At 33.2% G+C, this 24,753-nt stretch overlaps 1 protein-coding gene and 4 pseudogenes across 1 annotated transcript in view; 4 read left to right on the plus strand and 1 right to left on the minus strand.

Annotated features, from left to right (window-relative positions):
• Nucleotides 1-6,649, minus strand: part of LOC149519779 (phenylacetaldehyde synthase-like) — a 30,245-nt gene extending 23,596 nt beyond the window's left edge. The window contains exon 1 of the mRNA XM_089757841.1: nt 6,525-6,649. Coding sequence (XP_089613967.1) covers nt 6,525-6,649 — 125 coding nt within the window. The remainder of the gene's footprint in view (nt 1-6,524) is intronic.
• Nucleotides 6,650-13,534: 6,885 nt separating this feature from the next.
• Nucleotides 13,535-16,488, plus strand: LOC111283551 (uncharacterized; annotated as a pseudogene).
• LOC111283552 (putative indole-3-acetic acid-amido synthetase GH3.6) lies at nt 16,226-17,749 on the plus strand (annotated as a pseudogene).
• LOC149519780 (uncharacterized) lies at nt 17,607-18,091 on the plus strand (annotated as a pseudogene).
• Nucleotides 18,092-19,003: 912 nt separating this feature from the next.
• On the plus strand, nt 19,004-22,095 carry LOC149519781 (sugar transporter ERD6-like 7; annotated as a pseudogene).
• Nucleotides 22,096-24,753: the final 2,658 nt, after the last annotated feature.

Genomic DNA, 24,753 nt, shown 5'->3' on the forward strand with positions numbered 1-24,753 from the left:
AAAATTTTTTATTGTGACATCATACACTTGAAACATTCAAATAAATCCAAAAAAAAATCTCAATAAATCTATGAAGAAACCAAGAAGGCCAAGAAAAAAAGTAAAAAAGAAAGTAAACAAAAGTAGAAAGCCTAAAAAAAAAAAAATTTGAAAAAAAAACTATCTTTGAATTCATTTTTCCTAAAGAGAATTGCTTTTCAATTTAGGTAATTATGCTTGAGATGATCAATGGTCATCTTTCATTATCCCTTCACAAATATGAAAATTATTCCCTTTCTACTTCTTTGAGCCTAATAAAAAATTTTTCAAATAAATCTTGACCAAGAATCACCCTTCACATTATGGGTCAAAAAAGGATGCATTTAAGGGTTAAGTATAGTAAAATCTAAAAAAAAACCTTGCATGTCAGGGGTAAATGTCCACTAAAAGGTTTTTGAAGTTTTGAATTTGCTTAAAGAAAAGGAAAACATAAAGTAAAAAAAATGAAAAAATAAGGAAAATGAAATAAAGAAGAAAAGAGAAAATGAAAATAATGAAAATAAAAAAAAAAAAAAGAAATGAACTATTAAGTGAAAAGCATAAAAAAGTGAAAAAACAAATACCCCAATGCCAATCATTCAAATAGAAGAATGATTCTTGGTTTAAATCACCCTTAAGCACTTATTTTGGGCCTATCTATCCCTTCTTTTGAAAACCTTGAACCTTGGCGTATGTTACATCTTTAGAAAAGTCCATATTGGATTAAGCACGGATGTTTAAAATTAAAGAGTTTTTCTTTGAAAAATGATCATAAAACTATGAACCTTTTAGTCTATTTTTATTACTTAATCACCCGTTTAGATCATTAATTCATTTTGGATAAACTTGAGTTCTTAAGTGCATGATATAATAATAATAATAATAAAAAGAGGATAAATGTAGCTCTAAGGTGAAAACCTTACAAAAAGACAATCTAGAACAAACCTTGAAGGCACCAAAGCCATTCTTGATACTAAGTAAGATAGATGCTAACCAAAAGCAACCTAGGCCTTTTGAAAGATCCAAAGATATTGAGGTCCTAAAGCTCTATATGTATAAAAATAGATTAATTTTAAAAATTTGAGCCTTCTTTCACTATCTTTAAATACCCTTCAAAAATTTTGAAATCATCACAGCTAACCCTAACATCTATCAAAATGCCACAATTTGATAATAAAGAAAGTATTTAACATGTTTGGATTTCTAAAGATTTATAACTTTTAGATAAATTTATATTTCATTTGTGAGCATACAATGAAAGGTATACACCTTTTTTATTTCCTTCATATGTTGAACCATTCAATCCATTTGAAAAGAAAATTTTCACCTCTATCATTTCTAATAAAAAACTTCAATTTTTTGGAGACTTCCAAAAGTCAATTTATTTAGAAAATTTGTTTTAAGAAATTTAATTATGTAAGGCAATTTTGTCAACTAGTTTGAAAATTTATTGAATAATTAGTCACATAGTTTTGTATAAAATAAGAAAATTATGAATTGCTAACCTTTAGATTAGTTTGGATTTAAGAAAGAAAAATGTTTTGTACTGAAAAATTAATGTTATTAAAAAGGAAAGAAAAGTATTTTCAAGAATGATGTTGCGTTTTTTTGTTTTTGCAATCGAGTCCAAAACATATGTTGCATATTATATGTTGCAAGATGTTTGTTTGAAACTGAAAATAAAAAGGAAAGCATGTTGAAAATGAAAAAAAAAATCAAAAGAGATTGGTACAAATTGGTAAAGAAACAAGATGAAATGGGTGAAGAAATAAGAGAATGGTAAGTCGATATCTTTTTGGGAAAAAAGTTGAAGATTTAATTGAATGGCAATGGAAAATAAAAAGAATTGAGAAAGAATTTAAAAAAAAAAAAGAAAGAGAGTATTTTTGGTGTTTGCATACATATTAGGGCACAAACATCATGAAGTCTTTGCATTTGTGTAGGCGTTGGCATTTTTGAAATGAATTATATAGTTGCAAGAAACATTTACATTAATAGGATAAGTATTTGTATTTGTATTCTTGTAAAAGCATTTACATTATTGCATGTACATCTTAAAAAGAACATTTGCATTTGGCAAAGGACACTTGCATTTACATCATAGTAGAGCTTATTAGCATTCCATATCTTGATGATTGATCATTTATTTTTGTGAATCTTGGAATAGGGTTTATATTTGCATTTTGGCAGTTACAAGGATCAATGCTACTTATTTGTTAATATTTGAAATTTACAAATCTTTAACCTATCTTGTGAATCTTTGAAATTTACAAATCTTTTGCTCTTGTGAATTTGTGGAATTTACGAACCATTTATTCTGTTGTGAATCTAGAGTCTTTAAACTGTGAATCATTCCCTCTATTATGAATTCACAGTCTTTCAACTGTGAACCATTTACTTTATTGTGAATCCAGAGTCTTTCAATTGTGAATTGTTTACTCTGTTGTAAATCTAGAATCCCTCTAACTATGAATCGTTCCCTCTGTTGTGAATCCAAAGTCCCTTAATTTTGAATTGTTTACTTTGTTATGAATCTAAAGTCTCTCAATTTTAAACTTTCAACTTTGTTGTGAACCTAGAGTCTCTCAGTTTTAAACCTTCAACTTTGTTATAAATCTTGTTGTAAAAAAAATTTTGAAAAATAATAAAAAGAAAAAATTGAATTAAATTTGCAAGTTTGCATTTATATCTTTAGGGTATCCATAAAAAAGAAATTTGCTAGTAAGGAAAGTTTGTCATGTATTTTCTTTGGTACCTTAATATCATAAAAAATTTTCATTTGCATCATCGTAGAGTCATCTATATGAAAAGAGCATTGGCATCTACATTAAGAAAAAAATCACTTGCATTTCCATTGGCATTGTAGACACCTTATTTTGTCCAAGGACTTTTTGAAATTCGTTGTGCTTTAAATTTAATTTTGATTGTGCAATTGGATCTTAATTGAAAAAGTGAATTTTGGCCCCAAAGATTAAGCCCTGAATTTTATTTGTATTTTAATTTTTTTAGTTTAATTTTTTATTTAATTTTTTTTAGTCAAAAAGGTCAAAGTCAATTGGTAAAAAAAAAAGAAAAAATGTGGGATTTTGCATGTAAAAGCTTGGATTCAATTCAAAACTTGGATTTTATCTCAGATTTTAACTTTAATAGTTGAATAATGTTGAAAAAGCTTGGGACTTAATCTATTGAAAAATGGAAGATTATACAGAGAAAAAAATTCGAAGAGAAATCCTAGATTTGGGTGAATTAATTTCTTTTAAATCGAAAATAATTTAATCCCTATATGAAGACCTTGAATCTAAGATCAAAAGGTGGGCCTCACAGCAATTTACTTCAAGATCAAATAGATATCATTGAAAAGAAAGAAAATTTGGACAAAGTTTTGAATCAACAAAGAAAAAACAAGCAAGCTAAAAAATTTGCAATATGATCTAGTTGGAGTTTTTGGAAAAAAAAAAAGGCTCAGATTTATAGTAGAAAGTATTAGTTTTTGAAATATGAAAAATTGTTAGAACTCATTAAGGTATTGTTTGCTTTCATTTTTTTTTTTTTTTTGTGATTTTTGCATAACTTTTATAATATTTAATTGTTTACTCTTATTTTTATATTTATTGCATGATATTTATTTTTGCATGAATATATTTGCTTGATAATTTATTTGCCTAATATATTTGTTTGCATGATTAATATATTTATATGTGTAATTTATTAATATATTTGCATGATTATTAATATATTTATTTATATGATTATATTTAATTTGATTGCATGATTATTATTATTAATATATTTATTTGCATAATTATATATTTAATTGCATATTTATTTGCATAATTATATATTTAATTGCATATTTTATATGGTTTATATATTATTATTTACATGATTGCATGATTTATATATTATTATTTGCATGATTATATGTTTAATTACATGTCTCTTTGCATGATTATATATTTAATTGTATATTTTTTTTCATGGTTTATATATTTTTATTTGCATGATTATATATTTAATTGCATGTTTATTTGCATGATTATATATTTATTACATGTCTAATTGCATGATTATTAATTTATTTATTTGTGTGATTGCATGATTATATATTTAATTATATATTTATTTGCATGATTTATATATTTAAGTGCATGTTTCTTTGCATGATTTACATTCTTAATTACATGATTATATATTTAATTGCATAATTATTAATTTATATATTTGTGTAATTGTATGATTATTAATATATTTATTAGCATAGTTATTTATTTATTTATTATTGCATGATTTTATATTTATTGCATGATATGATATTATATGTCATTGCATGATTAATATTATATTTGAATAATATTTAATTGCATGTTTCTATATTTATTGTGTGTATAATTGCATGAATATATTTAATTACATAATTATTAATATAATTGCATGGTATGATATATTTATGTGATTATTATTATTGCATGATAATTAATTTATTTGCATGACATTCTTGCATGAATATTTTAGCATGATCTAGGCATGATATTTTTACATGATATTTGATATGATTTATAATATATTTGTATGGTATGACTTAATATTTATTGCATAATTGCTTAATATTCTTGATATAATTTTTTGTATTACCATATTTTGTAAATAAATAAAAAGATTTGAATTGATTTTTTTGCAATGATAAAACTATATTTGATAAGTTTTAATTTAGATAACACATAATTAATTTAGTATCAATTTTGGGCATAAATGAGTGTTAATACTTTCCCTATACGTAACTAGCTCTTGAACCTTAGTTTTGATTATGTAGAGTATAACCTATTCTTTTTATGGACCTTTAGTTTACATTTAGGACAATCTTAAAAAGGATAGATTCATATATGTGATCAATCACACCTAGGTAAAAAAGATTGGTGATGACTCTATGATTTTTGTATCTAATTGGTAGGTTCTCTCAACCTAGACGTTAGAACAAGCATCATAAAAAAAGTTGTCATGACATGAATTCTTACATTTGCATAAAAACATATGTATTTTTTCTCAATGGTGATATCCGAGATCTCTTTGGTGGTGATCTCCAAAGATATTTGCATTCACTTATGGTGATATTCGAGTACTCATGCCTAAATTTGCATTCACTTGATGATGATATCCGAGAACCTAGATCTAAATTTGCATCTTTCTTCGGTGATGATATCGAGTTTTCTTCAATGGTGATATCCAAAATTATTGGTATTTATTTAATGGTGATATCTAAAGATATTTGCATTCACTTGGTGGTGATATCCGAGTCCTCTTTGATGGTAACATCTAAAATCATCTCATTTTTCAGTGGTAATATTCAAGTTTTCATTAAATTTTTCAAAGTTGTCAAATCTTTACCTAAATAAGCTTTTAAATTTATTTTCAAAACTTGTTAAGCCTTTACCTAAAGGAGTTCTTAAATTTATTTTTTTAAAAAATAAAAATAGAAACAAACAAAACAAAAAAAATTAAAAAAAGCAAAAAAAAAGTAACAAAAAAAAACCCAAAAAAAGAACAAAAAACAAAAATAAATAAAAAATAACTTTTGAAAAAAAATCTTCAAGTTGGCTTTGGACAAAATTGTTATCTATATCTTTATCTTATTCCTTATTCTTAGTAATATGCATAGAGGGCAGCTATAAAAACTGAATTTTTTTTTAGTCAATTCAGTTTTGCTTGATTTTTATGCTTGATTCGAATAATTTAATTTGGGCTAATTTAAGTGTTGTAATTGAAACTTGTTTGGGCTTATCTTTAATTATTTGTTTTGGATCATTTTTTTATAGGATAAAATTCAATCCAACTTTATTTTGGTTAAGGCCCAATTTAGTGTAAATTAATATAGAATTTAATTCTTTGAACTTAAAGGCCCAAAAAAATTTTAAAGCCTAAAACAAAAAAAAAAAAAAAACATGGCCTAAACATAAAAGAGCCTAAAAATAAACAGCAAAAAGAAATAAGAAGGCTCATTTCTTTTTCATGTAAATGCATGCATGAAGTTTAAGAAGGGGATAGTTTGTTAGAAAAGGGCTGATGGTCTTAAAAAAAAAAATAAAAGAAAGTGGTTTGCCAAATGATGGCGAAGCTAGTAACAAGCAGGGAAGATAAAAATAAAAGAAAAAAACTTAGGGAAGAAATAGGAGAAAGAATCTTCAGGTAGTATAAAAACAAGCAGAAAGTCAAGTGCTGGAGGGGGAGATGGTTAAAATATATATATGAGCAATTTTTACAAAAAAAAAAAAAAACCTTCATCCTTCCTATAGCTCTCAGCTGAAACAAGACATAGAAAAATTCTTCATAAAAAAAATACCATTGCCATTACCCACTATGACAACCCTAAGCTTCAAAAAGCTTTACATGAAAAGATCCAACCTCCACCATCGACCACAACCATTAACCCCATTTGGCATTCCTTCAAACAGCTATAATCTATCGAAAAAAACCATCATCACAGAAAAAAAAAGATCCATAACCATACTAACACTAAGAACAAACTCCTACCACCAAACAGCTTTCTCCCTCCATCAACCAAAGCTAAACCACCACCGAGAATAGTCCCCACATTCTTCATAAACCAACCTTGCCTCTGCTTTCCACGAGCCGACATCCATTGCCACCATTAACATTATCTATACACTTTCATTAAAAAAAAAAACAAAGATATCCGAAACACATTCTACCTACTAATCGAAAATCATAAAAAAACCTACAAAAAAATCACATGAAAAAAAAATAAAATCATAGTCCACACAAATTGTAAGAAACCCAATAACAAAAAAGGAAGTCAAAAAAATAAAAGAAAGAAGCTATTTTCTGGGTTGAAAATACCACCGATGTCAACAATAAATAAGGGTTGTCCAAGTGGCATAAGTTTTTACAAATTGATGGTAATGAAAAGGTAGATTTAAGGAAGTGTAAAAACATATTCCAATTTCAAAAAGATTGGACGATGGAGGAGAAGTTGTCAATGGTTTAAAGTCTCAAACTTGGATTTCAGATCTAGGGATTTCAATTGGATTTCAAGCAAAACAGAGGTTAGATTTGAGAAGAACGGCCTGAGGAGAAGCTAAGGAGAAATTTGGGACTAAACTGACACTAGAGTGCGATGGTCGACGGCAACCAACATAGCGAAATAGTAGCCAGAATCTGGGTTACTTTAAGGCAACCGATCTATTTGATAGGGACAAAAGAAAATTATTTTTTATAAGAAGGGATAAATGAACAAAAAAAAAAGCTTTAGTTTTTATAAAGTAAAAAAGAAAGAAGATAGTAAAAAAAAAAAAAGCTTTCGACCTAGCCTGTGATCCAACTCAACCTAAGAGCCAACCTTGTTCAATCCATAATAGCCCAACCAATCTGCATCTATCTCAGCCCATCACAAACTTGGCCTAAGTTGTAGCCCAACTTTTTAAACCATACTATTTTAACTTGATTTTGGTCCAACTTGTGGTAAATTTTATTTTAGTTTATTTGTTATTTATCTCTTTATTTTTCATGGATTTTAGTATTAAATAGATGAAATTATTTGTGAATGATTGAGGACATGGTTTAAAAAAAAAAAAAAGAAAGAGTTTTCACAAACAAATTATAATAACTTGGAATTAAAAAAATAATTGTTTTAGGAAAAGAAAAAGGGATTGAAATGAACCTAAATTTCTGATAATGAGATTTTAGAGATGTCCGAGTAATGATTTTCAAAAAATTCCTAAATGAGAAAAATTTTCTTAAATATTGTCCAAGTATTTGATTTAGGACAATTTTCAATATAAAAGTTCTTGTATACTCTTCTTAACTAAAAATTATTTTTTAAATAATACAATAATATTACAAATTGATTGAAGAGCATCATGTCTTACGCATACACACTAATTCCAAAATGAATGAAAATCTCTGAGGATGAAATCTTTAAAAAGTTTGAGCTGTGATTCTTTAAAAATCTCTAGGTGAGAGAATTTTTTCTAAAACATCGTCAAAGTATTGAGACATTTAAAATAATTTTTAATAAAGCTTTTCATTTATCTTTTAATTAACAATCTTTTAATTAACAAAAGGATAAGAAATAAATTTTTATAAAAATAAAATATTAAACATGGTTAAATTATCAGCATTTTATTAATTATTGGTTTTAAAGATAAATATGAACCATCGATGATAGAATTTTTAAAAGGTTCGAATAATAATTCTCAAAAGATTTATAAGTGAGAAAGTTCCTCATGATGATATTGTTAAAGTACTGGAATATTTTTAAAAATTTTTCAATATATAAGATTTATATTTATCTTTCAAACAAATGATTAAAAAAAGCAAAAAGATGTTTCAGTTGCAAAAAATCAAAGAAATCATTTTGAAAATATCAAACTTAAGAGCTTTTTGTTAGAATTAAAAGATAAAATATGATTAATTGGTACCATTTTTTAAAACGGATATTGTGAGAGTATTAATTTTTTTCTACGCATAGCTATACTCTTGAATCCGATTTTGATTTTTATGGACCAAAAATTATCTTTTTAATAGGTTTTAATTAATTTTAAAATTTTATTAAAAAGATACAAAAAAATGATTGGTGGTAATTTTTCTATTTTTTATATGTTTAAAATTTTTATCTAACGATCCCTAAAATCATTACAACAAATATGACCCACTTTTTATTAGACACCAACACAACACAACTTACCATTATCAGCTTCGTTTTTAATCTTGACAAATTAACAATAGTAACAATACCAAAATCCTAATCCTATCAACTTTAAAGTCGAACCCTTTGTGGTCTTAAGTTTTTCAATAAAATTGTTTTCTTAAGCGGTAACTACAATTAAGCATATAAATAAAAAAATTTTCTTAAATTATTAAGTACGGAGATGAAAAAACAAAAAGTTTAATTTTAAAATAAAAACAAAACAAAAAAATAATTAAACAAATAGATGAAAAATCCTGTTAGATTATTTTCATGGTTAGTTCTATAATGTAGGTACTTTTTTTTTTTATAAAAATGGATGTATTTGAAATAAATAAAAATTAAACATGACATAACATTGACCCAACTTAAATATATTATTAAAAGAAATAAATTTAAAACTACCTCAATTATAGAATAAATTTTAACTTACTCTTTTATGGGAAAAAATTCACGAATGTTCAATCTATATGTTCGATTAATTTTAAATCAAATTATATAAAATTAAATTAACTAAACTAGTTTATTTTATTCTTATTAACTAAATCCTTTTTTTTAGTTTCAAAAATTAAGTTGATTGATTTGATTAATTTTTTAATCAAATAATAAAATACATTCAAAATAAAATATATTTTAAAATTTTAATTTTTTATATTTAAAATAAACTAAATAAAATCATCTAATAAAATATTGAAATATCAAAATATTAAATTAAAAACTGTAATATCTTATAAAATAAAATAATTTATTTTACGTACTTTTAGCCGAGTCTTATTATATTTACACTAATTCCATTTTTGAACTTTTATAAAATTATTTTTAATACTTGATCGAAATTAATTTGATTAAACACTATTTTCACCGATAACCAAATCGCAGTCCTAGAGAAAAGTGAGAGGACCTCACTTGAAACTAAGAACACATGCCTAGTGTCACAGTCCGTGTGTTCCTTATTCTGAAACCACGCGTCCATACGACACTAAGACTACTCATAGTCGAGGTCAACCTTTCGTGAGTCCATTTTTTCTTGAATAACTCAATTTCAATCCTTCAAGCCGCATACACAGGAGCCTTTTCTTTGGCTTTGACCCCATAAGGTTACTCATTCCGAACTCTATAGGGAGGAACCTAACTCCCGTCACTCATCAGCCTACGATTCTCAAAGTGGCCCCGAGCACCCATCTCTGCCCACAGGCCTTAAGGTCTCAAGCACCAACCCTCGAATACCTGTGGGGCACGCAGCTTCAGTTCTCATGATATTATTATTTCTTGACATGGTGAGAACCCAACACCATGTCCGCCCATATCGTACGCAAACTCTCATATCAAATTTATGCAAGCGCAACACTTATGCTGGTCAGCAACCAGCTCGGAGCCTCTAAGCTCATCTCATCCCACGGGACTCAACTTTTAGGGCTTAGGCCATTAGCTTCAATGTAGACTGCCTGCACGCATGATTGACACCCAACATCATGCTAATCCCGTAAGGAGAACTTGGGTGGGCTGCCCCAGCTGCAGCACACCTCTACCGATTGGCTACAAGGGTCTAGCAACATGCCTGTCTGCTAGCCCGCACATCCCTCAAGCTCGATGGCGTCCCTCCTACGCAAACACCATATCATGATCCTTTTGGCTTAGGGAAGGGAAACCAAAGAGTATAGCAAACTCTACCGCGTAATCCCATGGCTCAATGTGAAAGTGCGATAAGAGGCCCGTCGACCCTAATCGTCTCCGAGTTTACCATGACCCGAGAAAACATCGTGCCATGCTCGTGACACTATGATGCTCACCCACCTAGACACCACTTGGTTCACTAACTTACACACTCTTGTGTTCCTTTGATCACAAGAACTCATGGTCCACTGACCAACGCAACTCATGGTCCACCGACCATCATAACTCATGGCCCACCGACCATCACAACTCATGGCTTCAATCCTCAACCAATTCATACTCCTTTGTGTAATAGCTTCATGCTTAGACCCGAATACTTCAGCTTGCACCGCCGCGGGGCACCTGCACCATATAACAAGCGCACACATTAGTAATTAATCTTGATACGCATGTCTCATATCCTTCAGGACAAAATTTACTCGACCCCACTGGCCTTACACAACACCATTTCATGGTGTAAGCCTCTTTTCGCATTTTGGTCTCACCACGGTTTCTTCCACCGTAAAGGCATCACATGCCTCAAAACATACCAACACATTTTTCTAGGTGAGGCTAGACTCCAGTGCCTTTTTGCTTGGCATCCAAGAGTTTACTCAAGAGCCTTTTCATAGGTTAAAATTTCTCACAGCACGTATCGTTGGCTCCTTTTCGAGCCCTCATAGCCATCGGACCGTATTCGCATCTTGATAGCTCTTTTGAGCTTAGTACCACTTCAATTTCATGTCATTAGGCCTACACATGGGGTCATGTTAATCTCGTCACTGAGCCCAACCTGGGCTTTGATACCACAATGTCATGGTCCATGCGTTCCTTATTCTGAAACCATGCGTTCCTTATTCTGAAACCATGCGTTCCTTATTCTGAAACCATGAGTCCATGCGGCACCAAGACTATTCATAGTTGAGGTCAGCCTTCCGTGAGTCTATTTTTCCTTAGATAGCTTAATTTCAATCCTTCAAGCTGCATACACAAGAGCCTTTTCTTTGGCTTTAATCTCGTAGGATTACTCATTTTGAATTCTATAGGGAAGAACCTAACCCCGTCACTCATCAGCCCACGATTCTCAAAGTGGCCCCGAGCACCCATCTCTGCCCACAGGGCTTAAAGTCTCGAGCACCGACCCTTGAATACCAGTGGGGCATGCAGTCCCAGTTCTCATGATATTATTACTTCTTGACATAGTGAGAACCTAACACCATGCCCGTCCGTATCATACGCAAACTCTCGTATCAAGTTTACGCAAGCGTAACACTTGTGCTGGTTAGTAGCCAGCTCGGAGCCTCTAGGCTCATCTCATCCCACGGGACTCATTTTTTAGGGCTTAGGCCCTTAGCTTCAATGTAGGCTGCCCACACGTATAATTGACACTCAACATCATGCTAGTCCCGCAAGAGGGACTTGGGTGTGCTGCCCCAACTGTAGCACACCTCTATCAATTGGCCACAATGGTCTAGCAACGTGCCTGCCTGCTAGCCCGCACATCCCTCAGGCTCGATGGCGTCCCTCCTACACAAACATCATCTCATGATCCTTCTGGCTTAGGGAAGAAAAATCAAAAGGCATAGCGAACTCTACCCTGTAACCCCATGGCTTAATGCGAAGGCGCAATAAGAGGCCCGTCGACCCCAACCGTCCCCAGGTTTACCATGACCTGAGGAAACATCGTGCCACGCTTATGACCCTATGATGCCCGCCTACCTAGACACCATTCGGTTCACTGACTTACACACTCTTGTGTTCCTCTAACCACAAGAACTCATGGTCCACCGACCAATGCAACTCATGGTCCACCAACCAACGCAACTCATGGTCCACCGATCATCACAACTCATGGCTTCAATCCTCAACCAATTCACATTCCTCTGCGTAATGGCTCCATGCTTGGATCCGAAAACTTCGACTTGCACCCCCGCTGGGGCACTTGCACCATATAACAAGTGCACACATTAGTAATCAAATTATATAAAATTAAATTAACTTAACTAGTTTATTTTATTCTTATTAACTAAATCCTTTTTTTTAGTTTCAAAAATTAATTTGATTGATTCGATTAATTTTTTAATCAAATAATAAAATACATTCAAAATAAAATATATTTTAAAATTTTTATTTTTTGTATTTAAAATAAACTAAATAAAATCATCTAATAAAATATTTAAATATCAAAATATTAAATTAAAAACTATAATATCTTATAAAAAAATAATTTATTTTATGTACTTTTAGTCGAGTCTTATTATATTTACACTAATTCCATTTTTGAACTTTTATAAAATTATTTTTAATACTTGATCGAAATTAATTTGATTAAACACTATTTTCACCGATAACCAAATCGTAGTCCTAGAGAAAAGTGAAAAGACCTCACTTGAAACTAAGAACACATGCCCAATGTCACGGCCCGCACGTTCCTTATTCTGAAACCACGCGTCCATGTGGCACCAAGACTACTCATAATCAATGTCAGCCTTCCATGAGTCCATTTTTCCTTGGATAGCTCAATTTCAATCCTTCAAGCCACATACACAGAAGCCTTTTCTTTAGCTTTGACCCTGTAGGGTTACTCATTCCAAACTCTATAGGGAGGAACCCAACTCCCGTCACTCATTAGCCCATGATTCTCAAAGTGGCCCCAAGCACCCATCTGTGCCCTCAGGGCTTAAAGTCTCGAGCACTGACCCTTGAATACCCGTGGGGCATGTAGCCCTGATTCTTATGATATTATTACTTCTTGACATAGTGAGAACCCAACACCATGCCCGCACGTATCATACGTAAACTCTCGTATCAAGTTTACGTAAGCGCAACACTTATGCTGGTTAGCAACTAGCTTAGAGCCTCTAGACTCATCTCATCCCACGGGACTCAGTTCTTAGGGCTTAGGCCCTTAGCTTCAATGTAGACTGCCCGCACACATGATTGACACCCAACATTATGCTAGTCCCGTAAGGGGGACTTAGGTGTGCTGCCCCAGCTGTAGCAGACCTCTATCGATTGGCCACAATGGTCTAGCAATGTGTCTGCCTGCTAGCTCGCACATCCTTCAGGCTCGATAGCATCCCTCCCACGCAAACACCATCTCATGATCCTTTTGGCTTAAAAAGGTCAAACCGAGGGGCATAACGAACTCTACCGTGTAACCCGATGGCTCAACGCGAAGACACGATAAAAGGCTCGTCAGCCCCAATCGTCCCCCGGTTTGCCATGACTAGAGGAAACATCGTGCCACGTTCGTGACCCTACGATGTTCGCCTACCTAGACACCACTAGTGCCTAAGAGTAGCTCACTTCAGACTAGCCAGGCCTCTGCCTGCTCGCTAGCCAAGGGGTGGTGGAAAGCTGACACCAGTCATCCTCCTATAAAAAACGTAAGAGATTTTCTCAGTCTCCTACCAGTAACCGTAAGATTGTCTGAAATTGGGACACTTTTCTCTCCAGCCATCTCAAGACTTTTCTCCGGCTAACTTAGGGCCCCATAACCTTCATCTTGGTCACCATTATTCCTTGATTCTACTTGTTGCTCCACCAACCCACTCGAAGGTGCCCGCACATGGCTTCGACTGACAGCACCTGACTGACTAGCTGGTCCCAGGGCACCGGCGCACTACCTCACACTTACCTGCGTATCTTGGGGTTTAGGGTTCAGACTATCCACGCACAATATCTCCAACATATTCCCATGCTCAGAATGCCCGCACACTACTTTCACTGATGGCTCCCACTAAACTACTTGGCTCGAGGGTGCTTAACCACTGTCTCGAACTTATCCACGTATCTTGTGGTCCAAGGCTCCCACTACCCACACAACATATTAGTAACCTGTTCTAATGCTCCAAATGCACACCCGTATCTCTTAGAACCACTTTCTTGCCGGCTTGGTCTCGACTGTTGCTCAGCTCAAGGTCAATCATGATAAGATCAAGGCACACCAAGGCCTGACCATGACACCTAGTCTCTGTCGCTAAGCCAAGTGGCAGAGGACAAACACAAACAGAGTGCTAAGCAACTCCAACTTATTCTCTCTGCGCTATTTTTTCTCATCAATCATCAACAGCTTTAGAACCCATTTTGTTCAACACCCACTTGTCCACTATGCTCAAAGCCCTTAACAAGAGAATTAAGCGCCTTTGTGCCCGCCTCGGGTGGCCGGTTCGCCGCCAGTCCAGTTCCAAAATTGTCATAAAAAGGTTGGGCAAATCAAACTCCAAGCCACAAAGTGACACGAAAGAGCACACTGTCATGAATGGGTCTTCCAACGTTCACCAAGATGGCCAACTGGATAGTTTAGAATCGATGAGGCCCATCCATATTTCTACTTTCATCGCTGCCCTGTTTTCTATGGCCCCTGCAATGCGTAAAGCAGAGAAGTCTTCAAGTTTTGACTGTGACGATGAAGGTTTTACAGATGGTAGGTGCTCCATGGATCTTAGTTAACCTGCAAAGTCGACAAATTATCGGCCAAAGAGTATACTAAAGCAATCTCCTTTGCATCCAAATTCCATGAACGACAAAGACAATCTTTCCAAGTAGAACTTTGCGAGGAAAAGCTCCGTTGAGATCAACAGTGAGTTTCCCAACAAATACGGCAAATGGAGTTGATGGTTGCGAGAGTTATAGAAGCACAAAGACAGTGCTTGAAGTCTTGAGAGAGTTAGAAGCTGAAATATTAGCTTTGCAAGATGTGAAAGCAGAGGAAGAGAAAGCCATGAAGCCTCTGTCTGATTTAGCTGTTGCTTTGGGGATGAACTATGTATTTGCAGAGAGTTGGGCACGGGAAAATGGGAACGCCGTCCTTTACAACTGGCCGTTGAAGCGGTGGAAAGTGCAGAAGATCTTTGATGAAACAGATTTCAAGTGAGTCTTATTCTTTCTAGATTTTTTTTTAGCCAATGTGCCAATTCTAAGATCTAAAGATTCTAAACTTTTGCAAAAATATAATGGTGGTACACACATTTTAGCAGGAGGCCTCAATTCCTTGGAGGAAACAGATTACTCCACAGAGAGATGGACAGATATTGTTAAGGTACATATTGGGGGGCGGGGTCGTTTCCCTGAATATAATCTGTCATACAGAATTTTGAAGCAACATCTTTTAAATGAACTTGTTTCTTATATAGTACTATGAGGAGTTGGGAAAACCAACAGAAAAGGATGAAGAATACACAGATGCTAAGGGCTTTGCAGGGGAATGTGAGCCAGCGGTGGTGATTGCCAAAGGCCAGAGTGTAAAACCATTCTAAGTTCTAACTGATGACAATTAATCGATTAATCTCCATTCATTGACATGAGATGAAAAATGCTTGGATTTGATGCAGGTGTGCAAGGCATATTGCGAGTATGGGACTAGGGTAGATTACGTACCGGCATCCCCGATTCACCGTACAAGTTTTTTGCAGGCTTGTATTCGGTTTCGTCTTCAAAAGGGGCTTCCGATCATCACATTGTAAAAGGTGATATAATAAAAGTGAATGACAATGCTCAAGAAAACGACTGCAACCAAAACAGAAACAGAAAGTTGTAAAGATTTCAAACACTTCTCCATCAAAAAGCATATGCAAAAGACATACATGAGAGATATCTGGTTTAGAATTTATTAATATAGCAACCGAAAGAAAATTGAAACAAACAGTTTAAAGAATGATTTTTTTTTTTTTGGGGGGGTTGGTGCTTGTCTTTTGTCGCTGGACTTCGGTTTCCAGATACTTTTGGCATGATGAATCAAAAATAAAATGATACTGCTAACAATCTTAAGTAAAGATGGACTTAATAAAAATTAGAGAACCATTGAACTGGCAGTGCTATAAGCGAACCCAGTCGCAATAGCCTCATTTTCAGATGATAGACCACGTATTGCTGAGGAAACTAGAGGAATCAACGAAGGATACTGTGCATCACCAGGCCGAGACTCTCCATTCCATCCTCCAACACCAGCGTGGCGTCCATTGATCCTCTGGTTTGGTTTGCTTCTTTTATAGGTAAACACACTTTATTTATTTCCTTTTCAAGTCAATAAAATTTCAATATATTTTTGTTTTTAATCTTCTTTGTTTTGAGTAGCTCTAGAACAGTTCAATAAGCCAATGAAGTGATTCTTGGATCAAATATTGAGCACCAAATGTACTGCCATCTTCTCCGTGATCTTAGGAACTCTGATTCTGTGGATGCTATTCATGCCCCAGATGCGCTAGGGTTGATTAAAAGCTCTTGGGGTTTTAGAATCCAACCAGATTTAGCAAATAGAATTTGGTTGATTTCCGAAGAGAAGGATTGGGGTGGCATTTTGCTTAAATTGGGGTGTCTGTGTGAACTGGAGTATGAAGCAGTATTATTCCAAACTTAAGTACCATGCAAGAGAGGTAACTGTGCTGGGTGGGGATTACTTTGCATCAGAGTGCTGTGCGGGCTGCGGCCATTAACTTGGATACAAATCAACCACCAAATCTGACAAGATTCGTCATGCTTCCAACTGCTGCATATTCAAGTTTCTTCCATTTGATTCAACTGACAACAAGGTTGTTGGTGAAGAAACTATGGATATTTGCGGTGTTAAGGTAGGAAAGATGTATGAAGTGGTTGTGACTACCTATAGAGGGTTTTATAGATATCGTCTTGGTAATATTATAAGATTTGTTGCCTTTTATAATTCATATCCCTTGCTGGAGTTTGTGATGCGAGCTCCTAAATCTTCACATGAGATAATATACTGAGTGAGATTTGATGGCTGCCATGGAAAGTTTTCAGCTTGTACTGAGAAATATCTGGCCACGGCAATAGAGATTGTGGAGTTTACGAGTTTCTCTGACTTTGGTTTGAGTCCCAAGAGGCTGAAGATTTTTATTGAAGTTAAAGACTGTGATATGTTTTAAAGACGGATAAAGGGGAGATACACCCTTTATCACCTTCCATTTTGAAATGTGGTAACTTTGACAGGTTATTACAAGTAGCAATCGAGAATGGAGTTCCAACTAGTCAATATAAGCAATTTAGCGCTTTCACCAAGTTTGGTAGACCCCAAAAATCATCATTCTGAAAGGAAATGGTTTTTAAATTTTTCGATGAGTGGTTTTCCACCATTAAATAACAAAATGAAACCTTGAATGTAGGGATCCATGACCAAGATTCACTAACAATGCTATTAAAATCTAACACCAAAAACAATTGCGAAGAAAATATTCCAACTTTGAGTTGTACTGCTGAGGTTCTTATGTTTAAAGAAATGATAGAGGCTCAGAAGAAACCTGCATTGGGTAATGAGCCAATGGTTGGCCCAGCACCATTGCAGAGCTGAGGGACATACAAGTTATGGTGGTGCTCTGAGGCCTGTTGAAGGTGATGCCATTGCGCAGTATGTTCAACGAGGGAAGCGTATCCCACGAAGAGGTGAAGTGGTTCTTTCTGCTGAGGAGATTCAAAAGTTTGAGAGCCTTGGTTTTGTGATGAGTGGTAGTAGACATCAGAGAATGAATGCCATTCGTATTAGGAAAGAAAACCAGGTTTACAGTGCAGAGGACAAGAGGGCATTGGCAATGTCTTAACTATGAAGAGAAAGCAAAACGTGAGCACAAGGTTATTGCTGATTTGCTACGGCTGGTGCAGCGCCATATCGGGCAGGATGTTGGTCCTACTCACAGCCCTTTTGCTGGAAAAGATGGGACCGATGCTTAATCTCATGTCATGTATGCTCAATTATGTATATCTGTTGGCTACACTAGTTTACAGTTAATTTGTTTATGTGTGTTGCAATGGAAGCCTTATTTCTAATACTAACTGCTGAGAATTGCCCATCAAAGTGCTTTTGTGTGTGTATCAGGCAGCCTTTTTCTTATAGTATATAGAATTAAGAAATAAGAAAAATTGTGGTCTGTTGGCACTAGTTGCAATTTTCATGTTCATGATTTGCTTTAGGATGTAATCAACGTTCCTTACCTTATTTGCCGCTAATTAGAGTTATACTTATAGTGAGAAAAATTATCATTAGTTGGTCCAGGTGGAGACTAATGGCTAGAAAGAGTAAAACTTAACCTGTGTAAACAGTATTCCTCTCATGTTTTCCTTAGATTTGTGGAAGGTAAGTAACCTGGAATATTTGGTGACAGAACGTTCAGTTGGTACACAATGAGTTAAAGAGTTCCAATTTCTTATTTCTTATGCTCTTACCTGGGAGTGCTTTTGTTATCGCTAGTGTTTAACTTCTCTTTGGTCTTCAAGAAACTTAAGAAACCAATTGTTCCTGATCTCTATACCTTAATTTTACCCCGTTAAGTAGGGAATAATCCTTTTTTTTAATTTTCACTTTGAACCAATCTTTCATGTGGATCATAGGCCTCAAATGACGAAAGATTGCCATGGCATGGACAAGAATATCCTAATTCATAAGCCTTGGAATGTCTTTCCTGACATTGACGCAAAGCTGGGCGAAGGTTGTTGGTTGTATAGTTAAAGTTTTAAGAGAAGTGTGTCTTATTTTCAACTTCTGGTCCTAATGTTGTATATCTTTCGAGTATCTAAGCCTTAGCGGCTAAAAACTTGGAATTTTGTTATGAAATCTTAAATTGTCTATCATGTCTTGGAAATCATTGAAGCATGTTAGGTTTTTTAGACGTTAATAGAATGATGGCGGGCCTGGATGAGTTCTCTTTTGAGATTTTTACCAGGTTTAATAAGGTTTGCTACCCCCTCTTAATTCTGGAGCTTGGTCACATTACGAGTAAACGGAGTTTTTCTTTTTTAAGATTTCTTACTTCGGATCTGACTCAGTGATTAAGTGATGATGATGTTGTGCATTCTGGAATAAGCAGTTTTTGATCTAATATCTTGCTTTTGCTCTTCTTGAGGCTATAAGATGTTTTAGAATGTGTTTGTTCTCTCTCTTTTTTCTCCCCCTTAATACATTCATACAGTGGTAATGGAATCCATAGCCCAGGCAGTCACCTTAAGAATAGTTAGGAATTTTGCAGAGAATGACAAAAAAGGGAGATTGTAGCATGATTTTACAGCCCTGTCTACGAGGTTTTGTTTAAATGAAGTAGTTTTAACTAGATTACTGCATGCTAGAGAAAATGAAATGGCATGGCTCTCATGCCATTTGAAAAAGAGATGCATAGTAAAGAGAACTGACTATCAATGTATCACAGTTATTCCCAGGAGACTTGACATTAAAAATATTGCTTATTAGTGCATATTCTAGAGATCGTTACCAGAATTGAATAAGTCATCAATATCTGAGATTTGGCGGTAGATAAGGGAGATTGTGATGGTCACAGACCAAACAAGTTGATGTCGGCATCCTTCCTTAGGTGTTTGAATCTCTGTAGTATGTGCATGTGGCTGATGAATAGCACCAACAATGAAAGCTTGACTGTTATTTCTTGGTTTATAAGATAAATGTGCTATTGCAATTATAAAAAAACAATCTATTAACCATTTTCTGTAAATTTTGGTTGAAATTGAAATCTGCTACACGTTCTCATCTTGAAATAAAATACCATCCACTTTTGTTGTAAAAAAAAAAAAAAAGATTGCATAGAACAAAAAGATGCATATAAAGTTATAAACAATCAAATAAACATCTGTTTTGTCACATATATTACCCTTTACCTGTGCTTGAAAATTTTTACAGGATAGTTTGAGAAGCTGTTGACCCCTTTCTCGTGTGATTGAGTACTTATATAACGATGCTTTAGTAGGACATTGACATTATTTGACAGTTGTACTAGTAAATAAGGAGCACGCCTGGTAACTTGTTTGTTCTTGATATCTGTTCGGTGAAATTTATTCTTTAGTCTCAATATAGTCTTTTTCAATTTTATGATTTCCTACCCTCAAAATTTTCCTTTTTCTTGAGTGGATAGATAATGCTAAGAGAAAATATACTATTGACTTGTAAATTTTTATCTGGATGTGCGACTGTGCGTTAATTTCTCTCCTCTTTTTTTTAAAAAAATTTTTGATTTGGAATACTTACGCTCAGTCATTGTAATTATAACACTTCTTAAACCCACAAGCACAATAAGATCAATCTTCTTCAAGAATTAGCAATGACAACTTTTCCCTCTTGCATCCTAATTAATGTTATTGTCATGCAATTATCTTTTACCAGATAGGAGTTGGATTAATGGTCTTTCAACAATTTGGGGGAATCTGTTTTTATACCAGCAATATTTTCAAGTCAGCAGGTAATGAACCCTTTGAGTTAGACCCTGATGAACCAAGGAGGAAAATGAGTAGAAAGAGCCTGGTACATGCACTTCATATGATAATGATGATAAAGAAAATAAACCCCAGCATTTTGACCTCTAAAACATATATCCTCGATGCCTGATTCTAGTTGGAAAAAAACAGTTTTCTCAGATAGATTCTTTTCTCTATGAAATTATTAGAAATTAAACTTCTAAAACTTAAAAAAGTCTTCTACTATTAATATTGCTGCTTTCGTAATTCAAATGTCTCAGGATTTTCTGCCACTGTTGGGACAATAATTTATGCCATTCTTCAGGTTTTATCTCTCCCTTTCATTAATATTTATGTAGTTCTTGGCAAACAACAGCTTAAAACAATCATTTGTGCAGGTTGTGATTACTGGCCTTAATGCAACTGTGAGTGATAAAGCAGGAAGAAACCCTCTATTACTGGAAAATTTAGAGCAAATAACAGTTATTAGGTCCTTAAATAGCTGAACCAACTCACTCCTATGGATAGAAGGTCAATCTCATATTTTCCTTTCTTTCTAGGTTTCTTCAAAAGGATTGGTCCTTGCCTGTTTACCATCTGGGATTTCATTCTATCTTAAGGTTAAAATATCAAACTATCATCATCTATAACTGCAGTCTCCTTTGTCGTTGTCAATTACTAATATTTTGGTCATCTTTGGCAGCCAGGATCATAATCTGGCACTTATTTAATTCAGTTCCCATTCTTGCTATAACAGGCATATTGGTAATGTCAAAAACTTTTACCGAATCAGATACCCATTCACTTTGTTCGTTAGCAAAGTATAGCTTACCATTTCTTCTATGTTATTTCTGACACAAAATCTTAATTGAGCTCAGCTATACATAGGGTCATTTTCAACTGGGATGAGTGCAGTTCCATGGTCGTAATGTCTGACGTAATAAAATAGTATGCAAGATTTACCATTCTAATTGATGTACTAATCATTCCACTCATCTAACCAATGGGATTTGTTTGCAGATATTCCCCATAAATATGAAAGGTATGGCTGGAAGCCTAGCAACGCTAGTGAACTGGTTTGGTGCATGGGCAGTTTCTTACTCTTTCAACTTCCTCATGAGCTGGAGCTCCTATGGTAAATAGAATAGATTTTCCTTTTTTTTTATTGTTAATTCGTTACAATTAAGCAGTAATTGATTCAATTGAGATTACAAAGCAAGTTAATTGACTTTACAAAGAATAAGATATGTGAAATTGTGAATTTACCTGTAACTCTTGTGGATTTCAGGTACCTTTATTCTTTATGCCGCAATCAATGCACTGGCTATATTGTTTGTGGTCACAGTGGTACCTGAAACAAAGGGCAAAACCCTGGAACACGTTCAATCAGCCATTAATGCATAGAGAATCAAGAAAATGAAGCAGCTCATTCTTCGATGCAGCAGATATTTCGAGAGATAGAAGATGCTTCCCAGCAATGAAGAACATTTACTGATGCTTTCAAAATCAAGCATGGATGGTATACTTGGGGCAATATAGTTACTTTAAAATGGAAATGAAAAGTTTTTGTAAACCCAAGGATACACAAATATAAAGGCATTAGTGTAATAAGCTAATTGGTTTAAGAGATTCTTGAATTATTTGAGATTTGATAAAGACGAGTCCAATACTTAGTGTTGGTGAATAATCAAACTGTAATCATATTCATAAAAAATCTCAAATAATCAAATATATAGATATTAAGTATAATTATGTGAGAGACATGATTGCATAAAAAAAATTAATATACAATATATTTTTATGCATAAGATGTTTACAAATCCATTTATTAAGCCTATACTTAAAGATGTGTTCAATAGTCATATGAGATCTTTAGGATTACGAAAATATTAATGTACATGTACTAATTGGACAATTCTATATGAACAATGTATGATATTTTTTCATTGTAGTTGACTTATATTGAATACAATTAATGCCATTAAAGTTGGGTACTTTATTGAGATGCATGCAAACATGTATATATATATATGTATATGTATATGTATATATACGATATAATTCGAAAGGTATGTTGGATAGATAATTGGCTTTCTCACATAAGCAATTACCTCAATAGTTTGACACTATGAAAATGAGATTTATTTTAAGCTATGGATCGAGAGCCTAATTTTAAAACAAAATTGTCTTGATAATAGATCAAGATGAGGTCATTCAATATTGATATTTGTGATTGGAAGTGAATAAGCTCATAATTCACTTTGTATGTCTTAATATACCAGATGGAAGTCTTATTCATTATATGAAATCAAGGAGAGTTGTGGAGTCAAATTAAATATTGAAAGTATATAAACTATTACCTATATGATATTGATATATAAATGATGAAAAATATACGTTATTCTAAAAAAAGAAAGAATATCCTAGCATTTATTTCATATCACGTGTATTATTCGACCAATAGGGGTAAGTGAAGAATAGATTTTTGTTTCTTGTTGTGTAAGACTCTTGAGATTAAAGGATCTTATATTTAGTATCCTCAAGGACTTTCTATTATTTCTTAAAGTTTCAGTTCAATGCTAGCTATCTTGAATTGTTGCCAATGGTCATGGATAATTTGATCTAATAAGACACATGATTCTATAAGAAGAAAAGATCATTCTAGTGTCACATTTGATTGTATTCACATATTAAACAATTATGTTTGAAACATCAAATATAATTGTGAATACATAAATGTATCATGTAATATGATAAAAAAGAGATCATGAGAAACTTGAAATGTGACTGAATGAGTTAAAATATTGTATACTTACTTTACTTGTACTTGAAAGTTACTATGCGTACTTAACAATTATATAAGTGATTGGATGTGATAATGAGCTGCTATATGCGCCTAATAGTTCTATAGCAACTGAACTGTCGAAGTATATTAGTCGCATGTCTTATTTTCTTATATGAACCTGATGCAAAGAATAGAGAAAACTTTTTTAAGATCATGAGAGTTTAACACTCGTTCTATGTGAGTGGAAAATGTTTGTAATTGCTCATAATAAGTGGGTTACACCCAATTAAAATGATTATCGTGTACTTGAGAGTTACTATATATACCTAACAATTGTATAAGTAACTTAATGTGATTAAAAGTTGCTATATGCACCTAATAATCATATAGCAAATTGAGCTCTTGAAGTAAGTTGGTCACACGACTTATTTCCTTATATGAAGCTGATGCAAAAATTAAAAAAAAGATTCTCGAGATCATATGAGTTTAGCACCCATTCTAAATGAGTGAGAGATGTTGGTAACTGCCAATAATGGGTGGGTTACACCCTATTAAAACAATTATTTTGGGCAGTTTACTTTGAATAAAAAAAAATTATCATAGGTAGTTTACAAACCAATAAAAAATACTGTATATCTTCTAACATGAAAAAGAAAAAAGATATTCGACCATTTTTACTTGAGAAAAAAAAAGTTTTTCACGAGAAAAAAATGAGAAAGGGAGAAAGAGAGATTGGCAGTCAACAAATTTTAGTGAAGGATTCTTGATTCAGTTATTAAAGGACTTTGTTATAGATGTGTACAATTTTCGTATTGTAATTTTGTTTAATGACCAGTAATTCAAGTCATGCTTTTACTTTCGCTTTCGCTTTTGCTAAACAAGTAAATATATATATGATTATATTCATATATATATTGCATATATTTTACCTTACAGAAGCTAAGACATTTGAAGATACAACACAAATAAATATTTATTAAGATTATTATACAAAGAAGTTTGAGTCAGTTTATTCTAGAAATGAGAAAAAATAGCTGAGCTGGCAAGTAATGTGATGAATTTATCAGTAAAGAATAATGCCTATAATTGGAAGCCAATAGTTAAGCTAGAAAATAGAGAAAATAATTTGAATGAAGAGAGAATTGAACCAAGAAAGAAGTTGAAAATACAAAAAAAAGTTGTCGATGAAAATATAAACAAGGAGCTAAGATTGGCAACTAATCATTAACCGGTACCTTGGATCTAATGACGTCATTTAGCAAATATTTTATAATTATTGAGTTATTATTTTGTTCATATTAACCAACATTCATAATAAAATTCTATTATTGTGTCAAGTTGGAAATATCATCACTAATGTGCTTTAATACAAAGTTTATAACAATAAGAAAAGTATGTATGAAATATC

The sequence above is a fragment of the Durio zibethinus genome, chromosome 3 (assembly GCF_047325235.1).
Source record: "Durio zibethinus cultivar Kanyao isolate XHJ-2024 chromosome 3, ASM4732523v1, whole genome shotgun sequence".
Classification (NCBI taxonomy): Eukaryota; Viridiplantae; Streptophyta; class Magnoliopsida; order Malvales; family Malvaceae; genus Durio; species Durio zibethinus.